Here is a 19916-nt window from a genome sequence, read left to right as displayed (position 1 = left end):
AGGCTGGAGTGCAGTGGCAGAATCTCTGCTCACAGCAACCTCCACCTTCTGGGTTCAAGGAATTCTCCTGCCTCAGTCTTGCAAGTAGCTGGGATAACAGGTGCCCGCCACCACACCCAGCTAATTTTTATATTTTTAGTAGAGACGGGGTTTTGTCACGTTGGCCAGGCTGATCTAGAACTCCTGACCTCAGGTGATCTGCCCGCCTCGGCCTCCCAAAGTGCTGGGATTACAGGCCTGAGACACTGTGCCTGGCCGACTGTAGATCTTTTCTGCAGTCAACTGTCCTGAACCAGGACAGGCTTCCACAGATGGTATAATGGCTGTGTTTTGAGACAGATAAGGATCCTTGAAGAAGTTGTGACTTTTTCCTACAACTACTCTGGCTTGACAGTGTTTCCAGGACTTGATTTTTTTTTTTTTTCCATCAAGCTGGCCTTAGAGAAATGTCCAGTGGGATGTTTCCACTTCAACCTTATTCACGGCCTCCACGAGGGTTTCCATTTCCTTCTCAACGTCACTGACAAACTTTAAGTCCTTCCTGAAATGAGAAATCACCGCAGTTACTTTTGTCTGTCCCTGCCCTTCTGAGAACGCCTTTCACCCATCCTCTCCCTGTAAAGTGGAGACAATAGACAATGCTGGCAGAAAAACTGCAGAGATTAGGAATTGTCAGAAAACAGAAGGATGACTGTGATGGAAGAAAGAACAAAAGAGAAAAATGTAAGAAATGAGAAGATGAAAGGAGAAATAGCCACTGGAGGGCCAGGGACTCCAGGAGAAAAATAAGAGCTGTTACAGCTCCAAGTGAGAACTCGTGCAAATGTGAGACTCAGGTGGACAGAGGCGGAATGAAGCCCAGAGATCCTCCAATTTAGTCTAGTCTAGCCCTTTGGAGGCCCAAACTCTTAGCACCGCCCCATCCAAACTCTTACCTCAAACCTACCCCAAGTTCAGTTCTTTAAGGGGACAGTTTTGAAAAACCAAGAGAAGGATATTTATTAAACAGCATGTAATCTTTTACAATAGATAAACAAACAAACTTGAACTGGCTTAATCACAGGAGGAGCACATATTAGTTATGACATCTCAAAAGACCAAACCCTCTGACAAGCCACAATTAAGAAAGCAGGGAACAAGTTACATACCTGGCATCTTCTTTCAAACTATCACTGAATTTTGATCCTGAAGAACGTATATTGAAAGGATCGGAATCCTCACTGATATGAAACGCCTCTGCTAATCTCCTGAAAGGGGGAGAGAGGTATGCAAATAAAAGGAGTGGGAGGGAAACTATCTTACAGTAACACCGAGTGCCTACTATATCCTAAATTCTTTTTTTTTTTTTTTTTTTTTTTTGAGACGGAGTCTGGCTCTGTCGCCTAGGCTGGAGTGCAGTGGCCGGATCTCAGCTCACTGCAAGCTCCGCCTCCTGGGTTTACGCCATTCTCCTGCCTCAGCCTCCCGAGTAGCTGGGACTACAGGCGCCCGCCACGCCGCCCGGCTAGTTTTTTGTATTTTTTTAGTAGAGATGGGGTTTCACTGTGTTAGCCAGGATGGTCTCGATCTCCTGACCTCGTGATCCGCCCATCTCGGCCTCCCAAAGTGCTGGGATTACAGGCTTGAGCCACTGCGCCCGGCCTATATCCTAAATTCTTTATGCATTATTTATCTCTATTTCAGTAAACTGATTAAGGAAAGAATAACAACAACTTGGGATATGAGGTGGTATTCATAAAAGAAGGTAAACAAAACATATCTATAAGGATCTGAGTGAGTCACAGGCTGAACACTGGGGACTTAGATTATTTGGGGAAGAGGATTTTGCAGGTGTGGGATGGTCTGAGAATGGTCAATGGGGGATGACTTTCTCTGAGGCTTAGTTTAAAGATAAAGTACACAAAATAGACATACAAATGTTAAAATTAATATAGAAATATGAAAAGTAAAGAATTCCATTAACATATGCACGTCATTTTTATACATTTCTTGGCTGGGTGCAGTGGCTCACACCTGTAATCCTAGGACTTTGGGAGGCCAAGGCAGGTGGATCACTTGAGGCCAGGAGTTCGAGACCAGCCTGGCCAACATGGTGAAACCCCATCTCTCCTAAAAATACAAAATTTAGCTGGTGTGGTGGCGCATGCCTGTAATCCTAGTTGCTAGGAGGCTGAGGCATGAGAATCGCTTGAACCCAGGAAAAAGAGGTTGTGGTGAGCCGAGATTGCGCCACTGTGCTCCAGGGCAACACAGCGAGACTCTAAAATAATAATAATAATAAAAAATAATACATTTCTTTATTATTTTACTTTTATTGACCAATTGTTATTGCTTCATATTTATGAAGCACAGTTTGATGTTTCGGTACATATATACTATGCTGTATAATGACCAAATCAGTGTATTAGGCATATCCATCACCTTATTATTTCTTTGTGGTGAGAATATACAGAAGCCTCTTTTCTAGCTATTTTGTAATATACTACACCTTACTATTAGCCGTCATCACCCCAGTGTGCCACAGAACACCAGAACTTAGGCCAGGTGCAGTGGCTCATGACTGTAATCCCAGCACTTTGGGAGGCCGAGGCAGGCGGATCACCTGAAGTCGGGAGTTCGAGACCAGCCTGACCAATATGGAGAAACCTCGTCTCTACTAAAAATACAAAAATTAGTCAGGCGTGTGGTGCATGCCTGTAATCCCAGCTACTCGGGAGGCTGAGGCAGGAGAATCACTTGAACTTGGGAGGTGGAGGTTGCAGTGAGCTGAGATAGCGCCATTGCACTCCAGCCTGGGCAACAAGAGCAAAACTCCTTCTCCAAAAAACAAAAACAACAACAACAAAAACATACACTGGAACTTATTACTACCATCTATTTGTAACTTCGTATCCACTGACCAATCTCTCCTCATCCTCCCCTTTCCACCTCGTCCCTCTTCTCAGTCAGATAACCACTATTCTACTCTCTGCTTCTATATTAATTTTTAAAAAAATATTCTACATATGAATGAGATCATGTGGTATCTGTCGTTCTGTGTCTGGTTTATTTCACTTAACATGATGTCCTCCAGGTTCATCCATGTTGCTGCAAATGAGAGGGTTTCATTTTTTTTATGGCCGAAGAATATTCCATTCTGTATATATATACCCATTTTCTTTATCCATTCAGCCATGTTGGCCACTTGAGTTGATTTCATATCTTGGCTATTGTAAATAGTGCTGCAACAAATGTGAGAGTATAGGTATCTCTACAGATTTGATTTCCTCTGTACAGATACCAAGGAATAGGATTGTTGGATCATATGGTAGTTCTATTTTTTATTTTTTTTGAGACGGAGTCTCGCTCTGTCACCCAGGCTGGAGTGCAGTGGCCGGATCTCAGCTCACTGCAAGCTCCTCCTCCCGGGTTTACACCATTCTCCTGCCTCAGCCTCCCGAGTAGCTGGGACTACAGGCGCCCGCCACCCCGCCCGGCTAGTTTTTTTGTATTTTTTTTTTTAGTAGAGACGGGGTTTCACCGTGTTATTATTTCTTTGTGGTGAGAATATACAGAAGCCTCTTTTCTAGCTATTTTGTAATATACTACACCTTACTGTTAGCCGTCATCACCCCAGTGTGCCACAGAACACCAGAACTTAGGCCAGGTGCAGGATGGTCTCGATCTCCTGATCTCGTGATCCGCCTGTCTCGGCCTCCCAAAGTGCTGGGATTGCAGGCTTGAGCCACCGTGCCCGGCCGGTAGTTCTATTTTTAATGTGAGGAAATTCCATACTATTTTCCGTAGTGGCTGTACTAATTTATAATCCCACCAGAGTGTATAAGTGTTCCCTTTTTTCTAATTGTTTTTTTGAGGCTGGGTCTGGCTCTTGTAGCCCAGGCTGGAGTGCAGTGGTATGATCTCAGCTCACTATAAATTTCTGGGCTTAAGCCGTCCTCCCACCTCAAGTTCTCCAGTAGCTGGAACTATAAGTGTGCCACCATGCCTGGCTAATTTTTGTATTTTTTGTAGAGACAGGGCTTTGCTATGTTGCCCAGGCTGGTCTTGAACTCCAGAGCTCAAGTGATCTGCCGGCCTCAGCCACCCAAATGCTGGGATTATGGGCATGAGCCGCTGTGCCCGGCCCCTTTTTTCACTATAACATTTTTCTCTATGTGTATATATATATGTATATATTTTTGGAGATGGAGTCTTGCTCTTGTTGCCCAGGCTGGAGTACAATGGTGCGATCTTTGCTCACTGCAACCTCCGCCTCCCGGATTCAAGTGATTCTCCTGCCTCAGTCTCCCCCCTCAGTCTCCCAAATAGCTGGAATTACAGGCGCCTGCAACCATGCCCAGCTAATTTTTGTATTTTCAGTAGAGACGGGGTTTCAACAGGTTGGCCAGGCTGGTCTTGAATTCCCAACCTCAGGTGATCCGTCTGCCTCGGCCTCCCAAAGTGCTGGGATTACAGGTGTGGGCCACTGTGCCCAGTCTTTCTCTATAATTTTAAGTAGCTGCCATTATTATATACAAAATTGTCTCACCCCCCCAAAAAATAAGAATGTGAGGTAACGCATATGCTAATTAGCTTTATTTAGCCATTCCACAATGTATACATACACATCATGCTGTATTACCATAAATATATACCATTTTTATTTAATAAAAAAATTTAAAAAACTTTGTTTCTTTGCCTCTCCCCAGCATTATCTTGTTAGCATTTCTCATATTATTATTTTGTTTTCACACTTAACTGTTTTCATAGCTCATAGTCTTCTAATTATGTATATCCCATATTTTAATCATTTCCCATTTAGTGGAACTTTAACAGTTCCCCAGTTTCTCAATATTATATAGGACACAATTAATATCTCTGTGCAAAAAGCTTTGAAAATGTTTCCAGTTGTGGGGTACACGGAGTGGACATAAGACTCTTGATCAATGTGGAGTAAGTGGTCTCCAGAATTGCCACTTTGTGCCCTAGCCATCAGTGTCTGAATCTCATGGCACCTCACCAACACTCAGTTATTTTATTTTTTTAAAGATAGATTTCAGCTTAGCACTTAGTACAATTTTCATTTACACTGTTCCAGGAATCACTTACAAGCTTAGTGCCCACAATAATCTGGTTCACATTGCTAGGCTTCCAATTTTTCAAAAGAGGCTTACTTTTCAAATTTTCATGAGAATTTCTAGGGGAAGATCTTTTGATGTTTTGGTTCGTTGGCCACTAATACAAATTTAAACACCAATAAAACCTGTCTGTGGGCTGAATTTGGCCTGCTAGTTTTTTATTTCTACAATAGAGATATACACACATGCATACACACATACATATATGCACAGGTGTATGTGTGTATATATGTGTGTGTATAAATAGATACAACTTTAGGTGGAATTTTCTTTAAATTTGCATTTTTTTCTCTTAGGTTTGTGTGTATTTATGAAAGAATCTATATAGTAAGGGTCATTATGTCATCACCAAGATTGAGGAGAAATTCAAAAGGCTTTCAAAAATACCTAGTTTTAATCAATAACATTTACTGAGTACGTACTATGTACCAAGCTCTTGTGCCAAGAGTTTTATGAGTATCATTTTTAATTTTAATGTATTAATCCTCACAACAACTCTGGAAGGTAAATACTGTTATTGTCACATTTCTAGATTTTTAAGAAACCTAAGGCTTACAGACAATATGTGACTTTCCCAAGGTCTCACAGCTAAGTGATTTGTGAAGCTAGGATTCAAATCCAGACAATCTGACTCTAGATCTCTGGCTCTAACTAGTATACAATATGTCTTTCAACCACCAAAAGTATATTTCCATGTTTGGAGACCCTTCTGTGTATTCACTATAGCATTTCTGAATACCTAGGACTCCTAATTTACATTCTGCAGCTGAGAACACTGACTGATGGTTCCTAAAGGTCAAGGGTTTTGAACAGCACTCACTACAAAGTCATTGTAAGGGTCAAACCAAGGAAAATTTGGACAGCACTAGTAGTCATCATATTACCTCTACACAATACGTAAAGAGGTACTATTAAAATTGTTGAAAGTCAAACTTCAAGGTAAAATAGGGCTATACTTTGTCTGCATTTGTCTAACATTTTATTTTAAACAAATTTCAAGGACAAGTTATGATAATATTACAATAAACTTCTGTATACCCTTCACCTAAATTCTTCAATTATTAGCATTTTGCAGGGCTATTCAATTTAATCAATCTTTGCTAGAATCAGAAAGTTTGCCAGTCGTTGAATAAATGCCTCTTGACCTGATAGTGTATCCTCAAATAACTTACTGCAGACATCATATTTAATGGTGAAATACTTAAAGTTTTCCCCAAGAGATGGAGGATTAGTCAGGAATATCTATCTATCTATCTATCTATCTATCTATCTATCTATCTATTTTTTTGTGAGACTCAGTCTTGCTCTGTTGCCTAGGCTGGAGTGTGGTGGCGTGATCTCGGCTCACTGCAACCTCTGCCTCCCAGATTCAAGCAATTCTCTTGCCTCAGTCTCCTCAGTAGCTGGGACCACAGGTGTCCGCTACCACGCCTGTTAATTTTTGTATTTTCAGTAGAGACAGGGTTTCACCATGTTGGCCAGGCTGGTCTCCAACTCTTGACCTCAAGTGATCCGCCTGCCTCAGCCTCCCAAAGTGCTGGGATTACAGGCATGAGCCACCATGCCCGGCCAAGGAATATCTATTATTACCACCTTCCATTCAACAATATACTGAAGGCCCTAGCCAGTGCAACGACGTAAGAAGAAGAAATAAAAGTTAAGAATTGGAAAGAAGGAAAAAAGATAAAAGAAAAAAGAAAAGAAAAAACAGGAATTGAAATTAAATTACTATCATTAGAAGACATGACTGTATATATGCAAAATCCAAAAGAATCTACAATATCAGAAGTAAGTGAATTTAGTAAGGTTGCTAAATAAGTCAATAAATATCAATTGTATTTCTAAATTCCAGCAACAAGCAATTAGAAAATACCAATTTAGGCCGGGTGCGGTGGCTCACACCTGTAAACCCAGCACTTTGGAAGGCTGAGGCAGGAGGATTGCTTGAGCCCAGGAATGTGAGACCAGCCTGGCCAAAATAGTGAGATGCTATCTCTACAAAGAAAACAAAACAAACAAACAAAAAAACCCCAAAAAATTAGCTGGATGTGGTACAAAAAATCTAAAAATTATTAGCTGGGTGTGGTGGCATGCACCTGCAGTTCCAGCTACTTGGGAGGTGAGGTGGGAGGATCACTTGAACCCAGGAGGTAGAGGCTGCAGTGAGCTGTAATTGTGCCATTGCACTCCAGCCTGGGAGACAGAGTGAGACGCTGTATCCACAAAAAAAAAAAAAAAAAAGTCAAGCCATTCATAGAATTTTTTCTGCCTTATCTGTGATGTATTTTTATGCCTGCTGAAGCATATAAACATCTTCTGTAACACATTTCTAAAATGAGCATTTGCTTTAAAATGAAGGCCTTGTAATTTGCATTTTTTCTTGAGGATGTCAACCTGGTCAAAAACAAAATAAACAAAACCCTTGTCACATTACATAATAATAATTTTAAAAAAATTAAAAGTTGGCCAGGCGTGGTGTCTCACACTTGTAATCCCAGCACTTTGGGAGGCCGAGGTGAGTGGATCATGAGGTCAGGAGATTGCGATCCTGGCTAACATGGTGAAATCCTGTCTCTACTAAAAATACAAAAAACTAGCCGGGTGTGGTGGCGGACACCTGTAGTCCCAGTTACTTGGGAGGCTGAGGCAGGAGGATGGCGTGAACCTGGGAGGCGGAGCTTGCAGTGAGCTGAGATCGTGCCACTGCACTCCAGCCTGGGCGACAGAGCAAGACTCCGTCTCAAAAAAAAAAAAAAAAAAAAAATTACAAGTAATACAAGGAGAAAACCCATCTATAGCAGCATCAAAAATCAAGAAACAAATCTACTGACAGAACACAAAATCTATATATACAAAACATAAGTATCATTGAGAGAAATCAAAGACGACATGAAATGCAAGAATACACCCTCCTCATGGATTAGAAAATTCAGTGCTGTAAGGATTGCAAATTGACCTACAAGTTAAATAACAACTCAATCAAAATCCCAGCAGGTTTCTTGGGTATATATTATAAGAAGTCAATTGTGAAATATAAGTGGATATGGGCTGGGTGCAGTAGCTCATGCTTATAATCCCAGCACTTTGGGGGGCCAAGGTAGGAGGTTTGCTTGAGCCAGAAGTTTGAGACCATCCTGGTCAACATAGTAAAACCCCATGTTTACAAAAAAAAAAAAAAAAAAAAAGAAAAACTTAGCCGGTCGTAGTGGCGTGTGTGCCTATAGTTCACCTATTTTGGAGGCTGAGGCACAAGGATCCCTTGAGCCCAGGAGTTCAAGGGTGCAGTGAACTATGATTGTGCCATTACATTCCAGCATGGGTGACAGAGCAAGATCCTATCTCAATAAATAAATAAATAAATAAAAGAAAAAGACATTAAGTTGAAATGTAAAGGGCTAAGAATAAAGAATAATCAAAGACAATATTGAAGAGGAGTCATGGTTGAGGATATATACTACCAGGTATTAAGACTTGTTATAAAGGCACAGTAATTAAGACAGTGTGATACTAGTGCAGCTGAACACGATGAGCTCAGAAATAGACTCACATACATATATTTGATATATTTTTATTTATTTTATTTTATTTTATTTTTTGACACAGAGTCTCACACTGTTGCCCAGCCTGGAGTGCAGTGGCATGATCTCGGCTCACTGCAAGCTCCGCCTCCCGGGTTCACGCCATTCTCCTGACTCAGCCTCCCGAGTAGCTGGGACTACAGGCGCCCGCCACCATGCCCGGCTAATTTTTTGTATTTTTTAGTAGAGATGGGGTTTCACTGTGTTAACCAGGATGGTCTCGATCTCCTGACCTCGTGATCCACCCACCTCAGCCTCCCAAAGTGCTGGGATTACAGGCATGAGCCACCATGCCCAGCCTATTTTTGTTTTTGTTTTTTGAGACAGGGTTTCACTCTGTCACCAAGAGTATAGTCCAGGCTGGTGATCACGGCTCACTGTAGCCTTAGCCTCGCAGGTTCAAGCAATCCTCCCACCTCAGCCTCCCAAGTAGATGGGACTACAGGTACGTACCACCACACCTGGCTAATTTTGTTTTATTTTTTGTAGAGATGAGGTTTTGCAAGTTGCCCAGGCTTATAGGTGATTTATGACAGAGGTGGCACTGCAGAGTGCTGGGAAAAGGACAATCTTGGTACTTGTCAAATGGATATTCGCATGGAAAAAAGCTGAACTGTAAACTCTCCTTATTCATACTCAAAAAAATCAGTACAGGTCAACTGTAGATTTAAAACGTGAAAGGTAAAATAATACACTTTCTAGACAGTAAGAGAATATCATCATGGCCTCAGGATGACAAATTTTTCTAAATAGGACATGAAAAGTGCTTATTAAGAAACTCAAATAAACTGGACAATATTAACATTAAAAATTTCTGTTTATCAAAAGACATCAAGAGTTCTTTAGCTTCTGGGATAAAAAAAAAGGTATCAAGAGAGTAAAAAACGAAGGTACAGAGTGCAACAAAGTACTCACAATGTATACAGAAAGCCAACAAAGGACTCATATTCAGAATACATAAATAATTCCTACTAATCAATACAAAAGAGCACAAAAATGCAAAGGACTTGTATCGGCACTTCAAAAATGAGGCTATCCAATGGCCAGTAACTATAAGAAAGGTACTCAATCTCTTAAGTTATCAGGAAAAAAGAAATTAAAAGCTCAATGACATCTTGTTATACACATCTACAAAATGGCTAAAATTAAAAAGACTGACAATTCTAAGTGCTGACAAAAATGTACAGCAATGGGAATTATCCTTTGCTGGTGGGAGTGTAATTTGGTACAATCACTTTGGACACTGGCAGACTCTACTAAAGCTGAACATATGTAAACCCTATTAATCAGCAATTCTACTTCTGGCTTATATCCAACAGAAATGTACAGAAATATAGAGCAAAGCAAGTTTAAGAATGTTCTGGGCCGGGTGTGGTGGCTTGTAATCCCAACACTTTGGGAGGTGGAGGCAAGTGGATCACCTGAGGTCAGGAGTTTGAGACCAGCCTGGCCAACATGGTGAAACTCCATTTCTACTAAAAATATAAAAATCAGGCCCGGTGCGGTGGCCCATAACTGTAATCCCAGCACTTTGGGAGGGTGAGGTGGATGGATCATGAGGTCAGGAGATCGAGACCATCCTGGCCAACACGGTGAAACCCTGTCTCTACTAAAAATACAAAAAATTAGCCAGGTGTGGTGGCAGGCGTCTGTGGTCCCAGCTACTTGGGAGGCTGAGGCAGGAGAATGGTGTGAACCTGGGAGGCAGAGCTTGCAATGAGCTGAGATTGCGCCACTGCACTCCAGCCTGGGAGACAGAGCGAGACTTCGTCTTAAAAAAAAAAAAAAAAAGCACAAAAATCAGCCAGGCATGGTGGTGCGCGCCTGTAATGCCAGCTACTCTGAAGGCTAAGGCAAGAGAATCACTTGCATCTGGGAGGCAGAGGTGGCAGTGAGCCAAGATCATGCCATTGCACTCCTGCCTGGGCGATAAGAGCAAAACTCCACCTCAAAAACCAAAAAATTCTTAACAGCTTTATTTGTAATAGTCTAATACTTAATACAAAGATACCCATTAACAGTAGAATGGGTAAATGAATAGTAATACAAAAAAAATCATGCAGGAATAAAAATGAATAAAGCATTGCTACATGCAACAACAGGAGTGAATGTCACAAAAAAGTAATGAAAGAAGCCAGACAAAAATAATACAAACTACATGATTCCATCACCTACATAAAGTTCAAAAACTAATCTAAAGAGAAGTTAGGATAGAGGTTTTACGTTTATGTAGAGTAAAAGGGACAGTTCTGGTAATTATCTTTTCACCTGAGTGCTTAATTACACAACTGTATTCATTTAGTGACGATTCACTGATCTGCACACTTCCAATCTTCACTATGTATGCTAAACTTCAATGAAAAGTTCACTAAACAGTGTTTTAAACAATGAGTCAGGAAGTTGGCCAGTCCCTGAACAAGTATGCTGTGGTATGATGTTTATATCATGCCCAAAACCACACAGCTCATGTTTCTCAATATACTGAAATCACCTGAGTGATTATCCTTAAGACAATTCAATTCTTGGTAACGGCATTTCTCTTGCTCTTTGATAACAGTAAAAGACGCAGCGCAGTGCTGAGTGAATGTCTGATGTTTGAAGGGTTGCTCCCTTCCATTAATTTCACAGAGCTCAAGGGCAAGGAGATTTAAAAAGCAACTGAAACTACTTACTTTTTCCTTTCCAAGGCTGAACACTCCTCATCACACTCCAGCCTGGATAAGCAAATGAAAAACAAAATAAAGTCAGAGTACTGGCTGTACAGCTCCTATCCAGCAAGAAAAGAAAGTCTCAGTCAACCTGGAAGCACAGCTGACTCTAGCCAAAGAACATTCCCTCAGGCCAGGAAGCCTGTGAGGCCACCTGCTCTTCAGTTTCCATTAGTACCCTTGCCCTAGAAATATCATTTCCCCATGGACCCCAATCCAGGGATGGCTGGATGAGGTCCCTCTCAAGGACAGGTGGGATGGCCTCTCTGTTATGGGGCCTAGGAGTCCTCCAGCAGCCTCAGAGTGTTCCCTGGCTGCTCAGCCCCAAATGCTCCACAGGTGCCCCTCTTAACAGCCCAATCTCCCACTCCAGAGACAGTCACCACTCTGGGTTCTCTATTCTCACATGGGTTAAGCTAAACACACATAGGTCTCTGCTTCCTTTGGTTACTGTGAGGCCTGGAAAAGTCTCCTCTAGTCTTAGCTATCTCCTGAGTAGGATGCATTGGGGATGGAACGGATGTCTCAACATCAAATTGTCTATTGAATACTTATTATGTATGCAAGGCTCTACTATGAAGTACTGAGATAGATGAATAATCCCTGCCCTCTAATTGAAGTCTAATTGAAGAAAGAAGGCACATATATGCATTTTAAAAATTACCTGGCTTGATGAACTTCCTTTTTGGTAATTAACTTGCTGATCTCCACTGAACCTCCAAGTTGCATGTCTGTTATCTTAGAGGCCATGGAAATTGCAGCTATTCTGAAATATAAAAAAGAAAGGGAAAAAGAGGCATTGCAGTTTCACAAGAACCTCCTTATACTTGGGATACAGAAGACCTCTTTAAAAGCAAATCTAGGCCGGGTGTGGTGGCTCACGCCTGTAATTCCAGCACTTTGGGAAACTGAGGCAGGTGGCTCACCTGAAGTCAGGAGTTCAAGACCAGCCTGGCCAATATGGTGAAACCCCATCTCTACTAAAAATACAAAAACTTAGCTGGGCATGGTAGCAGGCTCCTGTGATCCCTGCTACTCAGGAGGCTGAGGCAGGAGAATCACTTGAACCTGGGAGGTGGAGGCTGCAGTGAGCCGAGATCACCCCACTGCACTCTAGCCTGGGCAACAAGAGTGAAACTCCATTTCAAAAAAAAAGCAAATCTATCACATGAAAACTGGTGTGGTCTTGGAAGCCCGGCTACTATGAACTACCAACATATCTATGTCATATCTCCTCAATTATATTCAAAGCAGCTACCTGGGAAGCGATGAGGTGACTCAAACCCTCAGTATTCCCTACAGCAACACGTGGCACTTAGTAGGTATTCAAACATAGCCAATCTGATGTGTGCATCCTCTTAAAGTCCTATATCCATGGCACCTCTCCCCATCTAACCGGATACATATAAAATATATATAAATTATAATATATATTATATATTATACATATATATAAAACCATTCATTCTCTAACATCTCCATCTCAGCACTCAGATCCCTATATGGCTACACAGATCCCAAGACTTCAGGAAGCTGCAGAGATACCTCACAGAACAATTAGAAACCCTCACACTGGCCGGGTGCGGTGGCTCAAGCCTGTAATCCCAGGACTTTGCGAGGCCAAGACGGGCGGATCACGAGGTCAGGAGATCGAGACCATCTTGGCTAACACGGTGAAACCCCATCTCTACTAAAAAATACAAAAAACTAGCCGGGCGAGGTGGCAGGCGCCTGTAGGCCCAGCTACTTGGGAGGCTGAGGCAGGAGAATGGCATGAACCCGGGAGGCGGAGCTTGCAGTGAGCTGAGATCCGGCCACTACACTCCAGCCTGGGTGACAGAGCGAGACTCTGTCTCAAAAAAAAAAAAAAAAGAAACTCTCACACCAGAAGGGCACAGGGCTTAGCCCTGGCTGTGCCAATGACAAATGGTGGGATGTGAAAGCAATTCACCTAACTTCAGGACATCTTCCCTTCTTATCTCACAATGTAATACGACCAAAAGAGAGAAAAAGAGAAAGAGGAAGGAGGAAGCGGAAAAATTTAAGTTATTTTACACACCAAAGTTAGGGAAGAAAAGGTACTTAAAGCAGCACTTTTTCTTTGAACTAGAGAAACTAGATTCTTAAAAATGTATGTAAGAAACTTTCTAGCCAGGTGTGGTGGCTCACTCCTGTGATCCCAGCACTTTGAGGGGCCGAGGTAGGAGACCAGCCTGGGAAACAGGGCTAGACCCCTCTCAATAAAACAAAACAAAACAAACAAAAAAACCTTTCCAGCTTTTAGAAAAGGTGCAAGGATACTATGATAAACACATGTATCTGTGCAGTGGTGTTTACAACTGATCACAACCAGTTACAGAGTTGTTTCTTCTCCACTCCCACTGATTCACTTGATTAGCTTTAAAAACAAAACAAAACACATGTATCTGTTTCACCTAGGTCACCAGTTGTTAACATTCAAGTAACACTAACCTTTGATAAGTACTAGATGCTTCAGAGCAAACCACCATCTCTTTTCTTCGTCCACATTCACACTGTAGCTCTACCTGAAGTCAGATGACATGGAACGACTTTTAGCGCACTGGAACCATGTGAATAAAGCAGTTTTCACTCTTAAATCCTCTCTTAAACCATAGCAGAGACTAGAGAGTCAGCGGGTGGCCACTCTCCAAGCTGGAAGAAGCTAACCACACATGCAAACTGACACAGTTGCTGACATGCTAGAAGTGCCCCCATCCACAATGCCCCCTTTTGGAAACCACCTCTGTTCTTCATCCTGGCTGAAGGGGCAGGCCTGGGATGAAGTTTTTACCATCAGAGACAGACGCTTGCCCTAGGCTCAACTGTGGCCTAGCCAACTCCACCTCCTCAAGGTGGCCACACTTGATCCTTTAGACCAGGCTAAACCTCCCATTTACCTGCTCTCATAGCACCCTCCACAAGGCTTAAACTACTCCCTCATGACACCACAGCCATAATTAGTTATCTAAGCAATAATTGAATATCTGTCCCATCAGGTAGTGAGGAACCATGTGTCTCTTGTTCACTAATTTATCCCTAGCACCTCATACTACGTCTTGCACAAAACACATTTATACATTTATTAAATAAATGGAGTAAACAATCAGTGCCTATTGAGAATCTGATCCAAGGGAGACACAGACTCTAGTCTGGTGGCAGTGGGTACCTGCTGAATCAAAAGGCCACACCAAGTTTGGCAGGCAGAAACCTGTGTGACTTACTCTACCTTTCTCTAAGTTGTGGTTTTTGGCAACCAATGACCCCTGATTAAGATGCATGCCCAGGGGCTACTGTAGACAGTTCGGGACTCACTAGTAGCCTCAGAACCACAGTCAATGCTCCATCTGTGGCCAGAAATACCCACCTTGGCTTTACAAGCAGTCACAGGGCAGGGTGAGCTGGTATGGCAGGGTGCCATACATGGGTGACCACAGTCAGCTCTGGGGGTGGTACAGGGCTGCTTGCAGGCCTCATCCACAAGACACTCCCCTTTGTGACAGAGTCTCTGACATTTGTGCATCCCACATGGTAGCGTGGCACCGCAGGGTAATCCGCAAGAGATATCAACCAGGTGACAGGGGATGTTGCTCCGAAACTAGGAGAGACAGAAGTAGTCAGATTCTCATCTCCATATGGGATTTGGGGTAAGTTTTAACTTCCCCTTAAAACATTTCTGAGCTTATAGCAGGTTTTTTTTGTTTGTTTTTGTTTTTCTGATACAGGGTTTTACTCTGTCGCCTAGGCTGGAGTGTAATGGCATGATTATGACTTTCCTGGGGCTCACGTGATCCTCCCACCTCAGTCTCCCAAGTAGCTGGAATTGCAGGTGCGTGCCACCACGCCCGGCTAATTTTTGTATTTTTTTTTTAAGAGATGGGGTTTCACCATGTTGCCCAGGCTGGTCTCGAACTCCTGAGCGGAAGCAATCCACCTGCCTAGGCCTCCCAAAGTCCTGAGATTACAGGTGTGAGCCACTGCATCCGGCAATAATGGTTTGTATTTATTTATTTATTTATTTTGAGAGGAAGTCTCACTCTGTTGCCCAGGATGGATTACGGTGGCGCCCATCTCGGGGCTCACTGCAATCTCCACCTCCAGGGTTCAAGGGATTCTCCAGCCTCAGACTCCTGAGTAACTGGGATTACAGGTGTGTACTACCATGACCAGCTAATTTTTGTATTTTCAGTAGAGACTGGGTTTCGCCATGTTGGCCAGGCAGCTGGTCTTGAATTCCTGACTTCAAGTGATACACTTGCCTTGGCCTCCCAAAGTGCTGGGATTACAGGTGTGAACCACCACACTCAGCCCAGTTTTTAAAATAATAATTATTATTATTTTAATTTTTAGAGACAGGGTCTCACTATGTTGCCTAAGCTGGACTTGAACTTCTGGGCTCAAGTGATCCTCCTGCCTTAGTCTTCTGATTAGCTGGGACCATAGGTACATGCCACTACATCCGGCTTAAAAGCTGTATTTCTAAAAAAGCTCTATTTATCTGGAAAAAAATCATTTTGATTTTCAAAGTCTGAAAGGTTAGTTTGAGATGAAGAAAACAAACCTTAACTTTATTTAATAATCTCTGTTATGACTCAAAAGGATTTGTAGCAGAAGCCAAAAATGTGATCTGGGACATAAACTTTCCAAAGTGACAACAAACAAATGTAACTAGATAACTAGGGAGTGCTTGAAAATGCTATGACTAACTGGGAGGGGCGGATGATCTTTTCCCTCCTTTCTGAACTGCTAAAGCAGAGTCAACAGACTAACTCTTACAGACGCGGGGGTGGAGGGCAACCTTGGCCTAGGGTTCTGAGACTGAGGGCCCTTTTTTGTTTGCTTTTGCTTTTTTTTTTTTTTTTTGAGACGGTCTTGCTCTGTCGCCCAGGCTGGAGTGCAATGGCGCGATCTCAGCTCACTGCAACCTCCACCTCTCGGGTTCAAGCGGTTCTCCTGCCTCAGCCTCCCAAGTAGCTGGGACTACAGGTGTGTGCCACCATGCCCAGCTAATTTTTGTATTTTTAGTAGAGACAGGGTTTCACTATGTTGGCCAGGCTGGTCTCGAACTGCTGACCTCTGGTGATCCACTTGCCTCGGCCTACCAAAGTGTTGGGATTACAGGCGTGAGCCACTGCGCCCAGCCTGTTTTGCTTTTTTTTGAGGCAGAATCTTGCTCTGTTGCCCAGGCTGGAGGGCAGTGGCATAATCATGGCTCACTGCAGCCTTGAACTCCTGGGTTCAAGTGATCCTCCTGCCTTAGCCTTCCAAGTAGCTGGGCATACAAGCATGCCACTAAACCCAGCTAATTTTTGTATTATTATAGTCAGGATCCCACTGGTTGCCCAGGCTAGAAGGTTGTTTTCTGCAATTAAATACTTAACTCTCCTCATGTCTCCCAACTCATGGTCTCCACAACTTCAGGCAGTCCTGTCCTTTAAAAAATTTAGAGAAAACAGGCCATGGAACCCCCAATTCATTTTTTTTCTTGAAAAATGGCCTGTTTCCAGGTTTCCTCACCATAGGAAAAAGCTGCTGCAATTTTACTCTTGTAGGACCAAAGGCTAATCTTATATATTCACTCAAATTCTTTCATGAACCCTCAAAATGAGGGATATACTTCTACTGCAGTGACACACAACTTCTCCCTTGAAGATACCTCCAACATCTAGGACACACATGTTTCCCATCGCACTGGAATCCGTATTTTGGTGGAATGTAGTTCTCAATCATTAAACACTTACGTATTCTACTACCAGGGCAATGAGGATAATTTTCGCCGATGCTCTGCCCTGTCATCCTCTCCACATTACTTTCTTCTCGCTATCCTTTAGGACGTTAATTCTTGCAAAACACCTGGAGAGCCCTTCCGTCCTCCTTAGCCCTCTGTATTTCCCACATCACTGCTATTGTCTGTTTTCATGCCTGCCTCCCAACCCAAAGTGAAGGCTTCATAAGGGCAAGGGTTAGTCTTGTTCACTTTCAAATCACCCAAATCTAGCCTGTTACCTAGCACATGGTAGGTACTCATACTCGATATCTGTTGAATGAAGTCTGAATAAGCCATCAACACAAAGATAACACATTGATGTTTTAGAATGGATAAACTGGAAAAGGTGAGATACATAGAAAAGAATAAATACCAAGGACTTGAGAACCACCCACAGGAAATCAGTGGAGGGATATACGTCCATGAAGATAAAAGAATATGGCATGTTGTTACAGATGTCAAGAGAGTTTCATGAAATGTTGGCCAATACTTCATGACGCAAAATAAGCAGGTTACAAAACAGTATCTTTTTTTTTTTTGGTATAGGACAGTTGGAATGTAGAAAACAGTATCATCTTAATCAGAGCAAGGAAAAATGTGTATCACATGTCTGGTGGTTTATATGCCAGAATGTTAAGAGTATTTCTTTTTTTTTTTTTTTTTTTGAGACGGAGTCTCACTCTGCCGTGGAGTGCAGTGGCCGGATCTCAGCTCACTGCAAGCTCCACCTCCCGGGTTTACACCATTCTCCTGCCTCAGCCTCCCGAGTAGCTGGCACTACAGGCGCCCGCCACCGCGCCCGGCTAGTTTTTTGTATTTTTTAGTAGAGACGGGGTTTCACCGTGTTAGCCAGGATGGTCTCGATCTCCTCACCTCGTGATCCGCCCGTCTCGGCCTCCCAAAGTGCTGGGATTACAGGCTTGAGCCACCGCGCCCGGCCGTAGAGTATTTCTTTCTCAGTAGCAGAATTAAATCTTTTCAACTGTACAATAAATATGCATTTTTTTTTATAGGACTTCACTTTATTGCATTTCATAGATATCACATTTTTTACAAATTGCAAGTTTGTGGCAACCCTGTGTCCAGCAAGTCTATCTGTTCCGCTTTTCCAACAGCACATGCTCATTTCGTGTCTGCGTCACATTTTGGTAATTCTCGCAACGTCTCAGAATTTTTCATTATTCTATCTGTTATGGTGACCTGTGATCAGTGATTTTTTTTTTCCTTTTTCTTATTTCAATAGTTCTTGGGGAACAGGTGGTGTCTGGCTACATGGATAAGTTCCTTAGTAGTGATTTCTGAGATTTTGGTGTACCCATCACCCGGGGAGTGTACATTGTACCCAATGTGTAGTTTTAAAAAAAATTTTTTTTTTTCCCGAGACGGAGTCTTGCTGTGTTGCCCAGGCTCGAGTGCAGTGGCACAATCTTGGCTCACTGCAACGTCCGCCTCCCGAGTTCAAGCAATTCTCCTGCCTCAGCCTCCCAAGTAGCTGGGATTACAGGGATGCACCACCATGCCCAGCTAATTTTTTTAGTAGAGATGGGGTCTCACCATGTTGGCCAGGTTGGTCTCAAACTCCTGACCTCGTAATCTGCCTGCCTTGGCCTCCCAAAGTGCTGGGATTCTAGGCATGAGCCACCATGCTCGGCCCCAGTGTGTAGTTTTTTTAATCCCTCACCCGCCTCCCATCCTTTCCCTAGAGTCCCCAAAGTCCACTGTATCATTCTCATGCCTTTGCGTCCTCATAGCTTAGGTCCCACTTATGAGTGAAAACATACGATGTTTGGTTTTCCATTCCTGAGTTACTTCACTTAGAATAATGGTCTCCAAATCCATCCAGGTTGCTGTGAATGTCATTATTTCGTTCCTGGCTGAGTAGTATTCCGTGGTACGTATATATATATACACCACAATTTCTTTATCCACTTGTTGATTGATGGGCAGTTGGGCTGGTTCCACATTTTTGTAATTGTGAATTGTGCCGCTATAAACATGCGTGTGCAGGTATCTTTTTCATATAATGACTTCTTTTCTTCTGGGTAGACGCCCAGTAGTGGGACTGCTGGATCAAATGGTAAATCTACTTTTAGTTCTTTAAGGAATTGCCACAGTTTTCCACAGTGGTTGTACTAGTTTACATTCCCACCAGCAGTGTAAAAGTGTTCCCTTTTCACCACATCCACGCCAACATCTATTATTTTTTGATTATTGCCATTCTTGCAGGAATAACGTGGTTATTAAAAAAAAAAATTGGTGTTTTAAAGTAAAATGATTGCAACAGACAACAGATCATTGGTTTTCAGGGGCTGGAAGTAGGGGACATTGAGTACACAGGGGCATGAAGGATGTCTGGGGGTGACTGAACTGTTCTACATCTTGATTGTGGTAGTGGTTTGATGGTATGTATGCTTTTGTTAAAACTCATGGATCTGTACAATAAAAAGGGTAAATTCTGTTGTATGCAAATTATATCTTAAGAAAAAATTTTTAAGCAATGGAAACCTTCTACTTCCGAATGTATTTACTTTGAGAAACGATGAGACTAACAATTCTTAAGTAATAAAATCATGAACCTCTGCCTGGAACAATGAGCACTTGAGAGAGAAAACTTACCTCATGCTTGCCCATGCACCACTTCTGAGTTAGGAAAGTGCAAGGGGGACACTTCTCCTCACTATGACAAGAATGATATACTGCAGAAAGAGAAAGGTAACTTTAGGAATAC

The 19916-nt window shown here is 42.6% G+C and overlaps 1 protein-coding gene across 5 annotated transcripts in view; it reads right to left on the bottom strand.

Annotated features, from left to right (window-relative positions):
- Positions 1-19916, bottom strand: part of NFX1 (nuclear transcription factor, X-box binding 1) — an 84088-nt gene that overhangs the window by 5754 nt on the left and 58418 nt on the right. For 4 of the 5 annotated variants that reach the window (XM_009188632.4, XM_009188633.4, XM_009188634.4 and 1 more), the window contains exons 15-21: positions 19805-19884; positions 14789-15019; positions 13876-13949; positions 12068-12169; positions 11368-11409; positions 1149-1247; positions 475-541 (exon numbers count right to left, since the gene is read on the bottom strand). In XM_009188632.4, the coding sequence (XP_009186896.1) occupies positions 475-541; positions 1149-1247; positions 11368-11409; positions 12068-12169; positions 13876-13949; positions 14789-15019; positions 19805-19884 (695 nt within the window). Of the gene's footprint in view, positions 1-474; positions 542-1148; positions 1248-11367; positions 11410-12067; positions 12170-13875; positions 13950-14788; positions 15020-18184; positions 19254-19804; positions 19885-19916 lie in introns of those variants that run through there. The other variant, XM_009188635.4, reaches the window with a different exon arrangement.

This window comes from Papio anubis, chromosome 13, assembly GCF_008728515.1.
Source record: "Papio anubis isolate 15944 chromosome 13, Panubis1.0, whole genome shotgun sequence".
NCBI classification, from domain to species: domain Eukaryota; kingdom Metazoa; phylum Chordata; class Mammalia; order Primates; family Cercopithecidae; genus Papio; species Papio anubis.
This window is presented reverse-complemented; position numbering and strand designations above follow the sequence as displayed.